We start from the raw sequence: 16,141 nt of genomic DNA, 5'->3' as shown, positions 1-16,141 counted from the left end.
ACAAACTACAGACCCTGCATGATGACTCTATTGTCTAATCTACCTCTTGCAAGCGTAGGATCCCATATGGATGGCAGTTTGTGTCTCAGCTGTTCCACTTACCATCTACCTTCCTGCTTGTGGCCTGGGAAAGCAGAGGAAGATGGCTAAACCCTTGAGCCCTTGTAGCCATGTGGGAGATCTGGAAGAAGCTCCTGGCTTCGGGTTGGCTCAGCTCCAGCCGTTGTGGCCATTTGAAGAATGAACCAGCAGGTGGAAGATTTGTCCCTCCCTTCCTCCTTCCGTCCCTCCTTCCTTCCTTCCTTCCTTCCTCTCTCTCTCTTTTTCTCTTTTTTTTTGTTCCCATCTGTAAATCTGCCTTTTCAATAAAATCTAAATAAATAACTCTTTTAAAAAAGAAATAAAGGGGCCCGGCGCGGTGGCACAGTGGTTAAGGTCCTTGCCTTGCACGCCCGGGATCCCATATGGGCGCCGGTTCTAATCCCGACAGCCCCGCTTCCCTTCCAGCTCCCTGCCTGTGGCCCGGGAAAGCAGTCGAGGATGGCCCAAAGCTTTGGGACCCTGTGCCTGTGTGGGAGACCCGGAAGAAGTTCCTGGATCCTGGCTTTGGATCGGCATAGCATCAGCCATTGTGGTCACTTGGGGAATGAATCATCGAATGGAAGATCTTCCTCTGTCTCTCCTCTCTGTATATCTGACTTTCCAATAAATAAATAAATCTTAGAAAGAAAGAAAGAAAGAAAGAAAGGAAGGAAGGAAGGAAGGAAGGAAGGAAGGAAGGAAGGAAGGAAGGAAGGAAGGAAGGAAGGAAGGAAGGAAGGAAGGAAGGAAGGAAGGAAGGAAGGAAGGAAGGAAGGAAGGAAGAAAGAAAGAAAGAAAGAAAGAAAGAAAGAAAGAAAGATGCCTACATGGAGTGAGATCTGTTACAGGATGCTTGGCTGGGATGAGGGGTCACTTGCATCTCATCCCAGCAGGGCCCCTTTGCAGAAATCCTTGGTGATCTTTGCCATCAATGGCAGCCAGATTGACACAAGTAGGAGCTTTGGGGTGCAATTCTTGTCCCCAGCCTTTGGTCGGCTGCTTTGGGGTTGCAGTATGGAAAAAAACAGATGGAATCTCCAGGGACCAAAGAAATCCTGGGAAAATCTTAAAGGCAGTGCAGATCAGTATATGGTACCTGGTTGGCCTCACTCACTGTCTGTGGAGGTTGAGTGAAAGGGGCAGGTGCTGTCCTCCGGCGTCCTGTGACTTAAGTCACTTTGCCACTTGGAAATAAACTCTGGAGTAGCTCTATGTCACTGCCTGCTCAGTGAGCCTTAGGCAACGAGAGGCCCATGTATGCTCATTCAGTGGAGCCCACGTCCTGAGCATTCGGTTCATAGCTTCTGCCCCAGCCCCATGCCCAGCTGCTGTCTTTTTCCCAGGGGTCTGCTTTTCTCTGTTTCTCTTCTGAGCTGGAGCTTGCCACCCTCAGCTTATCTTTGAGTTTGCTAGTTTTTTTTCCCCGGGATAAAGTTAATTTTGTAATATGCTTATTTTCCTGTTTTTTTTTTTTTGAAGTAACCATTTACAGTGTATGTAAGTGCATCGTGGTATTTATTTATTTTTTATAAAATAAACATTAGGACTGTAAATAGCAGCAGATTGCTCAAGCCCTCTGTGATAACTGGTGTTAACTTCTGTTTGTTTTTATCTTAGTAGTCTTCCCAAGGCATGTGTACTTTACCTCGATGAAATTAAAGTGCACAGCTGATTTTTACATTCTGCTTATAAAACCCTAAACTCTGTCATGTGAACTATGAAGTAAGAGCCACTAAAAGGCATGGATTGATAAAGCTGTTTAAGAAGCTTTACCTACCTTCTTATAAGAGGGGGAAATGCTAGAATTCCAAGTAGAAAAATAGCAAGAAACGGGAGCAGATTTTCCATGGGGGAAATAAAAGCAACTCATGGAATCAGTGTCACCACTGCAGATTGTTGCAGGAAGATTGTTTCTTCCGATTCTGATTATATCAGTATGTAAAAAAATGATCCTGTTATTTGTTGATAGGATAAATGTGAACTGGGGTAAATGTTCTGGAAAACAGTTTGGTAATATGTGTCAGGAGCTACAGATTTAATTGCTAATTAAACTTCTTCCCTTGGTGAACATCTTTTGTCCTTTCTGTCTTGAGTGGTTATAGTTTTTCTTTTATTCTGTTATGTTGCACATTTGCAACAATAAAGAGAATGTTTGGCTCCTACTTAACAGAGTCTTTTTAAAAAGTCTGTTCATTCTTACTTATTTGAAAGACTGTTTAAGAGAAAGGAGAGGGAGAAAATGATCTTCCAAATACTGGCTGGCTCCCAAGCTGCCTGCAGCAGTTCTGGACCAAGCCAAAGCCAGGAGCTGGGAATTGCATCCTGGTCTCCCATGGGAGGCAGGAACTTGGTACAGAAGCCATCACCCGCTGCTTCCCAGGTGCATCAGCAGTGCACTGCATCAGCAGAGGTAGCTGTGGGTCTGGATCCCAGGCACTCTATTGGAGGATGTGGGAGTCCCAGGAGGTAGCTGGACCTGCTGTGCCACAGCACCCATCTCTACACATCCCTTTTTCATGATTCACTGCTTTTATTTGTTTTCAAGGGCTCTGTGTGTGTGTGTGTGTGTGTTTATACATATGTATGTATGTGGTGTATGTGGTTTTCTTGGTGATCTGCCCATTTGTGATTCTTTTGTGGCCCCTAGCTTTGGAAAGTTATCCTCATGTGAGAGGTCCTATGAATGTTCGAGTCTGCTTTTCTGTTTGATTAAAAAATATTTAAAGCATAATTCTAATTGTAATGCTTAGCTTGGTCAAAGTCTCTCTTTTGTTCTCTGCCAAATTAAGCTGTCTTTCTGACATCTGTTAATTAATCTCTTCCTTCCCTAATGTGTTTGTGAGGCCATCTTCAGCACTTATGCAATGATGACATTTCACTTCTGGACTATGCGTGTTCTGTGGTCTATTTTCTTTTTCCCTGTTTTAATTATCATAGCTTGGTAGTACTGGTTATAACCTCAACTTCTTTTTGTAAAAGATCTCGATTGCTTATTTCCCTGATTGAACTTTAAAGCCATTTAATCCAGCTAGAAAAAAAATCTTTCAGAAATTTGAGTGGGAATTACATTAAGCAGCGTATAAGCTCATTTCTTTGAAAACACCAACATCATTTCAATGTTTTGGCCTGTTGAGCATTTGTAGATCTTCACATACAAGCCTATTTTTAACCTCTATACATTTCCCTCCATTCCCACATTGGTCTGATCTTTTCCTGTTGAGATTTGTCTCTGTATGTTCTGTTGTCATTGCTATTCAGATTAGGATCTTTGGAAAGAGCACGCTATGGTGGCATATGGGAATACCATTGGTTTTGCATACTAACAAACCCGAGGCGCTGCTTTGCTTACAGCTCTGCTTGTGGCCTTGCTCTTTGAACAGCTGGCTTCCAGGGCTCCGTGACTGTCTCCTCAGCCTGCTCTACAGGCAAGAAGGGAGCTGTGGCTTGGTGTCAGGCAACGCAGGCTGGGGCTGCCTGTCTTGCTGCCCATGGCCCATGGTTGGGGGCGTGAGGACTCTTGCTGCTGGAGTCCTAGTAGAGGAGCCTTGAGGACCCTTGGTTATCTGGATGTCTGCCTTTTTCCCCACCTGCTGTTTCTGTACACTGTGCCACAGAGGACACTAGTGTGCCTTCCGGTGCCCCAGCCTACTGAAACACTTATGGCACTGTACTCTGGGGAAGGCGAGGCAGAGACACAGGGTAAGGAGGTCCCATTCATGTCTGTGAGACTCATGGGCTGGCCATCAGTGAAAGCTTCATGGGGAGGTGACACTGGAGTTGGGTCTGTGAGATAGATAAGGGCTTCAGTTAAGATCATTGCCACTTACTGGGTGTTATAGGAATAGGCTCTTTAGCAATGATATCTTATTGCTAGAATATGGGAATATTATTGAATTTTGTCTGTTTTTTGAGAGTGAGCTGCAGAGACTTGGGGTCCTGGGAGTTCACTAGTCTGTTTGGAGAAAAGGTCAAGAGTTTGCTGAGAGAGATTTGCTGGGGTTTAAGGACAGGGAGTGACCCAGGTGCTTGTGGAAGAAGTGGGGTGGGAGCTGGCCTGGCAGCACCGAAAAGACTGGGCAGAGTGGACAGGAGAGGGTGGAGGGAGGGGGAGGGAAGAGGCCCTATTTGTAGCATTCCTCCTGTGCATCTGCCAGGTGCTTTGTTAGTCATGGTGAATTTATTACTTTTCATTTTCCTGTCCTCTTGGTAGATTATGAGAGTCCCATTTTCCAGATGGGAAACCAGAAGCTCAGAGAACTTAGGTAATTGAGATGAGTTGAACAGTCTAATTTCTGCTGCCACAGTCTCCCTGCTATATATTTTAAATATTAATATTATATTAAATATTAAATTTAAATATTAAATATATATTTATTTAATAAGTATATTAAATAAATGTATGTGAGTCAATGCATTTGTTTGGGATGCAATAGTTTACATCTATTTAGGTCTATAACTCAGTGGTTTCAGTACACTATTCGCGGAGGTGTACACCTGTCACCACAATCTAGTTTTAGAATCCCATCTGCCCTTGTCTCCTCTCATAGGCTGTGGTGAATTGTGTCACTGTGGACAAGGGCTTTTGGGCAGGTGCCTGGGGTGGGGGTGCTGGGTGGCATGCAGCATTATTTAAGTCACAGTGTCTGCATAGTGACTTCTCCACCATGCCTTGCACTAGGGTTGCCTTCAGCGTGCTAGGCCTAGGACAGTCACACCACAAAGCCGTGTGGATGGTGTGGTTTCAAAGAAGCAGGCTGTCTTAGAGAAAGTACTCTGTGGCCTGTAGCCTTGCTGTACGGTCTCTGATGAGCTCCAAGAGCCTCAGCACCATAAGCTCCAATTGTTCTCACACTGGCAAGTTCCGTGCTCTATGCCCTGGCTGGTAGTAATAGGCGAGGTACTAGAAGAAATCCTCAGATTCAGCTGCAAGGGAGCCATAGGGACCAAGTATTGCCAAAAGAGGGTGGGCCAGCAGGGTCTGAAGCCTGGTACAGGGCCAGCAGGCAGGAGAGTGAGGAAGCTGAGGGAGAGATGGGGCTGGGGCGTCCAGGGTGCTGGGTAGCTGAGCAGCCTAACTCTGCTCTCCCTGTGTCCTCGACCCGCAGACCTGGCGGAGTGCAAGCTGGTTTCCTTCCCCATTGGCATCTACAAGGTCCTACGGAATGTCTCTGACCAGATCCACCTGATTACGCTGGCCAACAACGAACTCAAGTCCCTCACCAGCAAGTTCATGACCACCTTCAGTCAACTCCGAGGTAGGCCCTGGTCAGTTCACACATTGAGGACATGACCGTTTCTCCCCTTTCAGGCTCGGACCCTGAGGATTGCTGCCCCTACCCCAGGGTCGGTCCCCAGACAGCTGGACCCAGGAAGTCTTTTCCCGGGCAGATTCTAGACATAGACCCTTGTTCTCTTTGGAGCCTGGAAACCTCTAGGTCACTTTTGCCTCCAGGCAGCTGTTCAAGGGCCAAAGCATGGGTCATGGGGTTACTCCCCTATTCTGGACAAGTTGGTGGGGTGTCTAGCCCTTGAGGCCTGGGAGTAGTCATTCAAGCCAGCCTGCTTCTGACCCCTCTAGTCCAGCATTGTTTCCTGATGCAGTGCCAGGTGCCAAGAATGTTGGCATTTTCTCTCTGGGTACACATAGAGTAAGTGAATGGGGGTGTGAGTTGGTGGACAGCCAGCGAGTGGGTGCTGCAAAGTCCCTGAAATGGCTCCCCTGGATGGATGGGCAGGTGTACTTATAGAAGCTCCTCTGTCCTTGCAAGAGGTACCTGCTGCTCAGTCACCCATGGTGGGGTAGCAACCTGGGTGCTTATGTTTTACAGCCTGGTGAGATGGGTAGAACTGGGAGGGCACAGGACGCTCTGGGAGGCCACACCTCTGGTCTTTGGTTAAAATGAGAGGCAGCTGAACAGGAATGGCTGGTGTGGGCCTGTGTCCTGGCCTTTGTTAAACCTGTACTGTTGTTCAAGTGCCAAGAATGAGAACCAGAGGTCAAGGGTTATCAGTATCAGTGCATAAGATACCAGCAGTTGCAAATGAGTAAGGTTGGGTACAGTAGGTAGTGGTGAGGACTGTAGCAGACCAGTGCATGCCCTGCTTGGCTTCAGCCGTTGTGCTTCCTGGGAGTACTGGACCAGTGTTACCCATTCTTGTGATAACTTAGTAGAAGCTGAAAACACTCATTTGCACTTGTACTGTCCCAGGTTATATATTAAATGAAGGACAATAAAGCATTTGCAAGTTAGAGTTAGCCCATTGGCTATCAGTTAGGAGAATCTCCTGTAAGATACTAACTCTGCCCCCACCATTCATGTCAAGGATGGAGAAGGCAAGTCAGAGAGGGGTTTGTCCAGGGTCTCAGAAGAGCAGCGTAATGAGGATGGAGATCCTGGTCGTCCAGCTGCCAAGCCACCTTCACAGCTTGGGAACTTGCAGGGCCAGCAGCCAGCAGTTGAGGCTGAGTGTGTGTATTCCAGAGGAAGACCAGAGCAGGCAGTGAAAGTGGACGGACATGAGCAGGCAGGGGTACCTTCTTGGTTTGCACTTTCCTCCATCACACCTTGCTTGAGTGCTAACTGTCTTCCTGGTGTCTGGACACCAGGACATAGAAGCCCAGCAAAGCAGAGGTCTCCTGGCCATGGGTACTGTGATGCTGGTGTGCATAAGTTCCAGAAATGTTCCTGCTGTGGCAGGGGCTGCCTGGAAGGGGCAGGAATCCTCTTGCAGGTGGCCTGGGCAGAGAAGCTGGGGCTGTCCAGGGACTTGGTTTTGAAGGCATGGCTTGTGGGATGAATAAGAGGCTCTGTCCAGCAGGCAGGACTACAAGTGCCTGGAGACACCTCGGAGAGTGCTGGGCACCCTGCTCATGGCATTCTCTGCTTTTATCTGTGCTGTTTGAACTCCCACCAGCCAGGGCCCCTGGCTTCCCTCATACTGCCTCAGAAGGAAGACCAGTGCACCTGCTAATTAGATTTCCTGCAGTGAGTGGAGAGAGGTGATGACAGGGAGGGCTGGAGCTGAGGGCCCAGGAGAGGAAGTTCCCGCTCCAAGCTTTGCTTGTATCTTTTCTTTCATGAGAAAAATCTTCGCTTTTGTGTCTGTGAGGTTCTCCGGGTCCTCCTCTGCATTCCAGATAGGCTGGGCCTCCATGGGGCTGAGGAGAGGAGAGGTGACTTCCTCCTTGCCATGGGTGCACTGTAAGCTCTGCTGTGAGGCTCACAGCCTCTTGGGGCTGGGTCATCTTTAAGATTGTTCCCTCTTAATGCCTTTTATCCCTGTGATGAGAGGAAAAAGCAAGGCCCAGGACAGTCTTGAGTACAAGTGGGTTGGATATGCCTGCAGAGGGCCCTGTGGGGAGTGCGTCCCATCATCCTCTCTTCTCCTGTCACCACTACTTCCTCCTGTGTCACTTGGCTCTTCTTTACTGAGTGTGTTCTGAACCTGCCAGGCCAGAGACCTGTGAACTTCTCTACCTGGGCAGGTGAGCAAAGTTCCCTTGCAAGAGGGAAGCAAAGGCCAGGGTTGGGCGTTTGGCCTGGCTGCTAGGATGCACACATTGCACATCTGGATTCCCAGCTCATGCTCCTACCAGTACTGACCCTGGAGGACTCAGTGGCTACATGTCTGTGACCTGCCTGAAGGACTGGATTGACTCCTGGCTCATGCCCCAGCCCCAGCCACAGGCTGCGGCAGGCATCTAGAGACCGAAGTGGAAGGTTGGAGCTCTCCCCTCCTCTCTCTTTCTGTCTCTCTGCTTCTCAAGTAAATAAATAATAAGCAAAGATGATTTATTCCAAGCCTGTATACAGCAAAGGTACCAGCCACCATCTCTTGTGTTTTAGCTGAGACTTAAGGCCGGCAGAGGAGTGGAAAAGCTTTGTAGTAAGGAAGACTTGAGGTACCCTCTGATTGGCAGCTGTTGAGACAAGGAAGTTGCAGGTGGATAATGAGGAGCAAGGCATCCGGTGTGATCATTTAGAGGTGCACCATTGACTTTGGAGTGGAAATGAGGACAAAAATCAGAGAGGCTGTGCATTATTACCTGGTCCTGGCTATTTAGGGCCAATTGTTATATCGGCAATTTTTCAGTCTCTTGGCCTGTTACTAAAGATAGCTGACTTCCTGCAAGTCTGACCTGGAGCCAGTCTGACTCTGACCTCCTGGGCAGGCCATTGTGGACTGTGGTTTGGGTCCAGGCAGGTTGTGGCAGGCTGTAGAATTCTAGTTTTCTGTTTGGTCTGGCCATTGTCTCTCATGGCCGTGATTTCACCTCAAATCAGAGCTTCTCATGGGGCTTGCTCTGGCACAAACACGGGGATGATGTGAGAGCTCATTTCTGCCGGAGTGCTCAGCTCTCGTGGCTGTACCCCAGTTCCTGTGCTATGTGTCATCTCGTTTGATCCTTGCTGCACCAGTATCACTTGGGAATGATGAGGAAACAGGGAGCAAGGCATGGTCCGTAAGAAGTCCCTCTGTCTCTAGGGAAGCAGGTAGATGAATAGACAACCTCATCAGGATGTGGGGCCAGCATGGTGTATGGGAAGCGGGTAGCTGGTAAAGTCACCACCTGCAGTGCTGGCATCCCGTATGAGTACTGGTTCATATCCCAGCAGCTCTGCTTCCAATCCAGCTCCTTGCTAATGCACCTGGGAAGACAGCAAAGGATAGCTCAAGTGCTTAGGACTCTGCACCCATGTAAGAGATACAGAAGATGCTCCTGGCTCTTAGCTTCTGATCAACTCCCTCTGGACACCTGAGGGAGTGAGCTAGCAATGGAAGATCTCTCTCTGGAGGAAGGTGCCAGCCATCCATGAGCACTGGGAGGAAGAGCTGCCTCCTGCCCTGAGCTGGGCTGCTTTGAAGTCTCCGGACTCTCAGGCAGACAAACATGAACACAGGCAGGCCCTGTGTTCCCCACCCTGCCACTGACCACATGTGATCAGGCGGCTTGGGATACTTTAAGACCTAGAAGGGACTGTGTGCAATGTGAATGATGTCTGACAGGGAAGGGCTTGTTTGTTTTAATATTTTATTGACATATTTTTGCTGTTAGATTTAAAAGGTTGAAAGAGGGAAACACAGAGAGCTGGAAGGAGATGTCCAACCACTGGCTTGCTCCCTAGATTCCTGCAACAAACATCCAGAGCCCAGAACTCAAACCGGGTCTCTGACGTATGTGACAGGACCTCCAAGAACTTGGGCTGTCCCCTGCTGTCACCCAGGTTGTGCATTAGCAGGAACCTGGATTGGAAGTGGAGTAGCCAGGCCTGGAGACAGGCGCCCTGAGATGGGATAAGGGCATCCCAAGTAGCCACTATCTGCTGTTTCACACACCTGCCCCTTGGAGGGCTTGTTTCCTGGCAATCTAGGAAAGGAGGGCAGAGAGTGGTCCCCTGGGCACAAGATTTCACAAGGGCAAGTCATCAGTGCCCTCCAGTGCACTGTGTGGCTAAGCTGGGAGGTGGGAAGTTAGGTGGATGAAATGCATTTTCAACTTCTGTTATGCCCTTGGAAAGCATTAGAGAATCACCCAAGTGCTTGGGCCCCTGCGCCCACATGGGAAACCCAGAAGAAGCTCCAGGCTCCCAACTTCAGATCAGCCCAGCTCTGGCCATTGTGGCCGTTTGGGGAATGAACCAGCAGATGGATGATTTCTCTGTCTGTCATGCTGACTTTCAAATAAGTGAAAGAAATCTTAGAGGCAATGTAAGACATTGCCTAAGGTGAAAGCTGTGTTTATCTTTTCATGAGGGATGATGTTGGGAACTTACAGCTTACCTTTAGTCTGTCCTGCACCTAGTTAGGAGTTAGCCTTCCTTCCCAGCCCGACCCCCATCTCGTCGGAATCTACACCTAGGAGCAGGTGTGGCTTTCAGAAGCCTTATCCACTCTTCTGGCCGCCCTGGTCATTGCGGGCACCGCCTGGACAGCCCCTGTCAAAGTGGTGCCAGCACCAAGTGTGATGTTTGGAGGACAGTGATTGCTGCTCGCAGCCTGCCTTTGCCCACGGGGGTGCTTTCAGTCAGGCCCACTGATTGCTCAGGGACAGAGGTCAGAGCCAGGGGCTGATGGAGCCTGGAAGGTGGGTGTTCCTGGAGCTGGCACGGTCCCAGCAGACCGGCTGCATAATTCCTTCAGGCCAGCCTTGTCTGTCCCTTAATGGAATCAGCAGGCTGCCTCTCTGTGCTGGTGTGAATCTCAGGTGTCCAAGGCAGCCTTGGCAGCTGTCCAAGAGAAAGGCCAGCGTGGGAAGTCATCAGAGGAACGGGGGCGGAGGGAGGGCCATTGAACAGACACCGGAAACTGCAGTGCACTGAGGGGTCACAGATAAGGAAGTGCCGTGGCTGTAGCCGCTCTCTGGCGCTGGTGCCCGGGCAGTGGGTGGAAGGGGACATCTCTTCCCATAACCCTGGCCATCCTGGGAGCCCCAGGTTACTCAACTCTGCAGCCTAGCAGGAGAGAGTGGGCAACAACTGCTGCAGCCCCTCCTGTATTCCTCTGGGACTGGCCAACTTCAGATCTCTCCACACTCTAGGGGAGACAAGATCTTAGGCTCAGGGCCTGGAAGCTGTGACCCCAGCATGAGAAGCAAGGTTGGGTGTAGATGTGGATGTTTGGGTGGGGGCTCACTTTGTTGCCCAATCAGGGGGTGTTGCCTTGATGTTTCTCTGAAGGGGGAGACAACAGAGGGAGCTTCAAGAGAAGAGAAGTAGTCACCAGTGGTTCTGCTGATCCTGTATGGCCTTTCCAGGCCTCAGTCTCATCATCTGAGAAATGGGGATACATCTACTCCAAGTGATTCTGTGAGCTTGAGGATAAAGCACAAAAGGTGCCCTGGGTAAGATTTGATCCATGGAAGGTACTTGATGCATAGGGTCCTGTCTGGTGGTAATGGTGGTGGTGATATGGTGGGGCTGGGCTGTGGCCAGGAAACTTGACCCTACCCAGGAAATTCAGAGAGATTGGGATCAGAGAGATGCTGGAAGTCAAGGCTGCACAGGCAGGAAGCCTGAGACTCAGAAGGGAGAAGAGACTTTATAACGCACCTCCGGGCAGAGATGAGGTCAGTCCCAAGCTCGGGGTCTCTGCTGGGCGCACAGTTAACCGTTAGCTGTGGAAGCAGATGCTTCAGTAACAACATGGCCAGTGCCAAAGGGCATGATGGATGGGAAAGATAGAAGCTGAACTTTTTTGTGGCTCTTGAAGACAGGCCTGGGATCAGATCCCAGCCCAGCTACTTGACATCTTCTGGAGCCTGTCATCTTGCCTAAAGACTTGAGGGGCTGCTGGCGCTGACGATATAGGATCAGTCAGCAAAGTTAACAGAGAGCAGGTGACACAGAGCCAGCTCCTGAAAAGCACACGTTGATCATGTGCAAAGTTTAGGGGCAGGGAGAAGGCTGCAAGATCCTAAGTTGGTCCAAGAAGGCAGAGCCAGACAGGCAGAGCACAAGTCTGTGAGAACTGGGCTCCTAAATCAAGCAGACAAAAAAAAAAAAAAAGCACCCGTCGGGGCTGATGTTGTGGTGCATCAGGTTAAGCCCCCACCTGTAACACTGGCATCCTGTATCTGACTATAATTCCAGGCCTAGCTGTTCTGCTTCCCATCCAGTTCTCTGTTGATGTGCCTGGGAAAGCAGTGGAAGATGGCCCACATGCATAAAGCTCCTACCACTCATGCAGGATATCCCCTGTAGGAAAGTTTCTGGTCCTAGCTGTGACCTGATTCAGTCCTTGCCATTGTAGCCACTGGGGAAGTGAATCAGCAATTGGAAGACCTCTCTCTGCCTTTCCCTTTTTGTCTGTCACTCTGGATTTCAAATAAATAAATAAAACAAATATATTTTTAAAAGACAGATTATGCATTCAAACTTTCAGATAAACAGTGACTCACTTGCATATCAAGGACTTCTTTCTAGTGGAAGCAGTTCACCTCTGCCTGGTGTTCTAGACACCTGCTCAGGAATGCCTTCTGGCCCACCATGGGGCTCTCTGAAGCAGCAGAGCCTGGAGGTAGGCTTGTGTTTACTGGAGCTTCAAGCAAAGGGCGTTTGTTCCCCTCTGGGTCTGAGCACGAGCAGTTAATGACACAAGCATAGTTGGCAATATAGTACTAGCCATGTTATCGGGTTTGCCCAGGTACCCTGCATGGTTTGCCATTTCTATGTGTTTGCCTGTTCCTCCATGCCTCTGTCCATCTCACATGCTTAAATAGTGCATCCTATGTGTGTCACCCTGTCCAGATCCTCCTGGAGGGATGAATTGATGTAAACGTTGCCACATCCCTATAGGGAGTGTCCAGTACTGTCTCGATTTGACAGAGGAAGATGCTGAGGCCAGAATGCCTGAAGCCACACAGCTGGGAATCGGCCATGTTGGAGTTTGCACCAGGGGTGTCTGGCTCCAGAGTGCTTGCTTCTTGATACCTAGTAGCCCCTCCCTACAAGCCACTGGGGGAGGGCTGCTGAGAGGTCTTCCTGCCCCTGCATTGGGTATCTGTGGCTCTCATTCCCTGGCCTGGATGCTGTGTGGTCCAGCAGATGTGCTCTGCTTCAGGGAGTGGAAGGAACAAGGGCTGGCACAGAGCTTTGGAATGCAGGTAGGCTTCATGCCCCAAACATGGAAATGAAAACAAACCTCAAGACCGTTGGGAACTTTGGCCACTCTACTGACTGCAGTGCTAAGGAGCTCCTTCTGGCAAAATTCCCTGTGGTCACCTGCGGCTGCCTCCTGGATGCCAGCAGGGCCCCTGTGTGGCCTGTGATAGGTCCTGCTGGCAGATTTGGAAGGGCTGTGAATTGAGAGTGGAGCAATGCGTTCCTAGAAAAGGAAGGCTTAAGAAAAGCACCCAAGAGCCTGGAAACTGGCCCATGTTCTTGCTGCGAAATAGTCTTTATTACAGGGAAGTGGCTTTGAGACTCCACGGCCTGACGCCCCCTAGCTGGTGGTGCTGGCTGGCCCTATATCAGTTTTGCCCTGCTCAGGACATGCTGTCCCTCCATAGTGCCACTCAGAAAGACTGGCCTAGGGCCCAGAGCTTCAGCCAGCACCAGTGTCCACTAAGCACTGAATAATGTTATTTGTTATGGAAATCAGTAGGGATATTTGCCTTTTTATGTAAGTAAAAAAGAATGAATCATATAAAAAAGTATAATACTGTATGTGGCAAAGAGGTTCAGCCAAATTGTGAGGTGTTTCCTTTTTAAAGTGATGTTGATTTTTTATGTTATTTATTGATTTCTGATTTGAAAGGCAGAGCAACAGACAGATATCTTCCAGCTGGTGGTTGACTCCCTAAATGTTCTTGACATCCAGGGCTGGACCAGGCCAAAGCTAGGAGCCATGCTCCAGCTGGGTCTCCCACATGGGTGGCAAGGGTCCAAGTGTTCAACCCTTCTCTCATTGCCTCCCAAGGTATACATTAGCAGGAAGCCAGATCAGAAGAGCAGGAGCTGGATTGTGAACCTGGGCCCTCTGATATAGCATGTGGGTCTCCCAGGTCGTGGCTTATCTAAATGCCTGCTCTTCATTGGGTCTTTACAGAGTGCTCACTGGGGACTGTGGACACTTAACCACAATGGACACAAAGCTGCAACCTCAGGTAACTGGCCTTCTCTGAGAGGCCAGTTGCAAACATGGCAACATCCCACAGGGGCGGGGCACAGAAAGCTACTGCCTTTTGGAATGTGCATCAGCAGGAATGGAAAGGAGCCCTTGGAGGGACTGTGGGCACCCTGGAGTGGCTCTTCTCTTCTTCCGCACCCCAGGGCTGTCTGTGGAGCTAGGGGTCCAAGGGAGGAGGAAGGCACCAGGTCAGTGCCCGGGGCATGTGGTGTGGCTTCAGTACACACCTGGGCCTTGTGGTGGGGAGGCAGGAGCGGGCCCAGAGGTTCTAGAGAGCCTTTTCCGCACTCCTGCTTCCTCCCACAGTAGGTCTCGTGCTTTTTCTTTGCTATTTCAGATCGTTCTGAGAATGGGTAAACCAGAACTGTGCACCTTTGTCCATCAATCTCTGTGTGCTACAATGTCTATGTCAGACTCGATTATCAGAGCATTTAATTCCCAAGTGCTGTCCCAGGTGTAATGAGTAGACCCTAGGGACCCACGAGGGGCAGCTCCAGGGAGGGGGAGTCAGGGACACACTTATGAGTGCACACTCACTCCCTGCACACTTATGAGTGCACACTTATGAGTGCACAGTCACTCCCCGCAGGCCTGGTTTCTGCTGTTACCCAATGCTAGACCACCATGCTTGAGGCAGGTGCCTTCCTTCCCAAGAACCCAGGTCCCTTACCCCTGGCTGTCAGGCAACTCCTCCAAGGAGCTTCAAACCTGTGGGCAGGACCTGCTCAGTAGCTGGTTGGGACCAGTGAGAGGCTGTCATCTTTCACCAAGACTCCGTCTCCAGCAGCGCTCCCTCCAAGACACATTGGAGAGGGGAGAGATGAAGGGAGAGGGAGAGATGAGAGCTGAGAAGGCAGAGGGCACAGGTGCCAGACGGTGACCTCCCTCACTGAGCAGAGAGGGGTAGGGAGAGGCGGATCCTCTACAGGGAGCTGGTGGGAATCAGAACAGGTGTAGCTCTGATGGGTACCCCTGGCTCTGCTTAGGAAACATGCACCTGATTGAAGATAGAATCACTAAAGAGCTTGAGACAGCCTTCTCAAGGGCAGGCCCCCTTAGAGCACAGAACTTTTTGTGCGCTCATTGGGACATTCTTCAGGCTGTGTGGCATTTCTGGGCCTCAGCTTTCTCTTGGGCCAGAGTGGGGAGGATCCAAGAAATAGAACAGGGCTTTCCCAGAAGGGACTGGGTAAGAAGATAGGGGCTGGGGAGCTGGCAGGAGCAGAGCCCCATGGGTTCCAGACTCTGTTCTCTCATGACTCCAGCCTTTATCTGTAGGTTCACTCCCCTGGAGTGGGTATGTCAGGGTGATCGGGCAGAGGCAGCAATGTGTACATGGCCCCACTTGGGTTTGTGCTGGGCAATGGGAGTCAGGTTGCAGGCCCTGCATCAGACACAATGACCCTCCTTCATGTCCACAGCCACCATGAACTACACCTAGGTTTTTTTTTTTCTACACTTTGGCCCCCCTTGTCTGGGTCCAAGACAGAAGGACTTCCCTGCCCCCACCACCCCGGGCCAGTCCTTCTCACACAGGTCCCTGTCTAGGTGACTGGTCTGCTCTGGGGCAGGAAGCTGCCACCATGTCTGATCAGTTGTGTGACAACGGAAGAAGCTAGCTGCCCAAGTGACATCCTCTAGAGGGGTGGCTGCTTGTCTGACCCGGTCCTTTCTGAGGGAGGAACCAGCACATTGTGCCTCTTGATGTAGTCCCTGGGCAAAGCACCCAACCACAGTTGACCTGTACTGATGATAGGCGGCAGGCCCTGGAGGGGTGGCCAGAGCCTTGCTGGCCACAGTCCTGGTGGCCCTTCCTCACTGTCCTCTCTCCTCGTCCCTGTACATGGCAGAGCTCCGCTTGGAAGGGAACTTCCTGCATCGCCTCCCGAGTGAGGTCAGCACCCTGCATCACCTCAAGGCAATCGACCTGTCCCGCAACCAGTTCCGGGACTTCCCCGAGCAGCTCACCACTTTGCCTGCGCTGGAGACCATCAGCTTGGAGGAGAATGAGATTGTGGGTGAGTGTCCCCCCTCCACTGGCCTTGGGGATGCTCAGAGCTTGTGCCTGCTGACCTGGGCCATCTGGGCCTGGGGAAAGTCGACCTAAGCCTGGTGCTGGCCGGGATGCCTGCTTTTTCCAGCCTCCATAGTATAATGCTGGGCAAAAACCTGTCTGGAGTGTCCAGCTGTCAGCCCAGGCTGGCCCCAATGCTCCACATATTCCCTGTGACTCCTGCTTTACCATTGAGCTTAATCTCCTCAGGGAGCAGGTGCCACAAGGCAGGTGGTTTCAGAACAATCTCAGAGCCTCCCGTGCAAGTGCTGCTCTTCCTATCAGCCCAGTCCCCTCCTCTACGGAACCCTTCCCCACTCGGCCCTGGAGGCTGGAGTCTGCCCTCCCTCCCTCTGCCTCCTGCAATTAGCTTCCTTC

At 50.5% G+C, this 16,141-nt stretch overlaps 1 protein-coding gene across 1 annotated transcript in view; it reads left to right on the top strand.

Annotated features, from left to right (window-relative positions):
* The window catches only part of LRRC20 (leucine rich repeat containing 20), a 64,342-nt gene that overhangs the window by 26,068 nt on the left and 22,133 nt on the right, over positions 1-16,141 (top strand). Inside the window, exons 3-4 of the mRNA XM_040975890.1 lie at positions 5,187-5,336; positions 15,561-15,728. Of these exons, the coding sequence (XP_040831824.1) occupies positions 5,187-5,336; positions 15,561-15,728 (318 nt within the window). The remainder of the gene's footprint in view (positions 1-5,186; positions 5,337-15,560; positions 15,729-16,141) is intronic.

The sequence above is a fragment of the Ochotona curzoniae genome, unplaced genomic scaffold, assembly GCF_017591425.1.
Source record: "Ochotona curzoniae isolate NIBS_2020 unplaced genomic scaffold, NIBS_Ocur_1.0 contig_2692, whole genome shotgun sequence".
Taxonomy (NCBI): domain Eukaryota; kingdom Metazoa; phylum Chordata; class Mammalia; order Lagomorpha; family Ochotonidae; genus Ochotona; species Ochotona curzoniae.
Note: the sequence above shows the minus strand (reverse complement) of the source record. Positions and strands in the feature narration are given on the sequence as shown.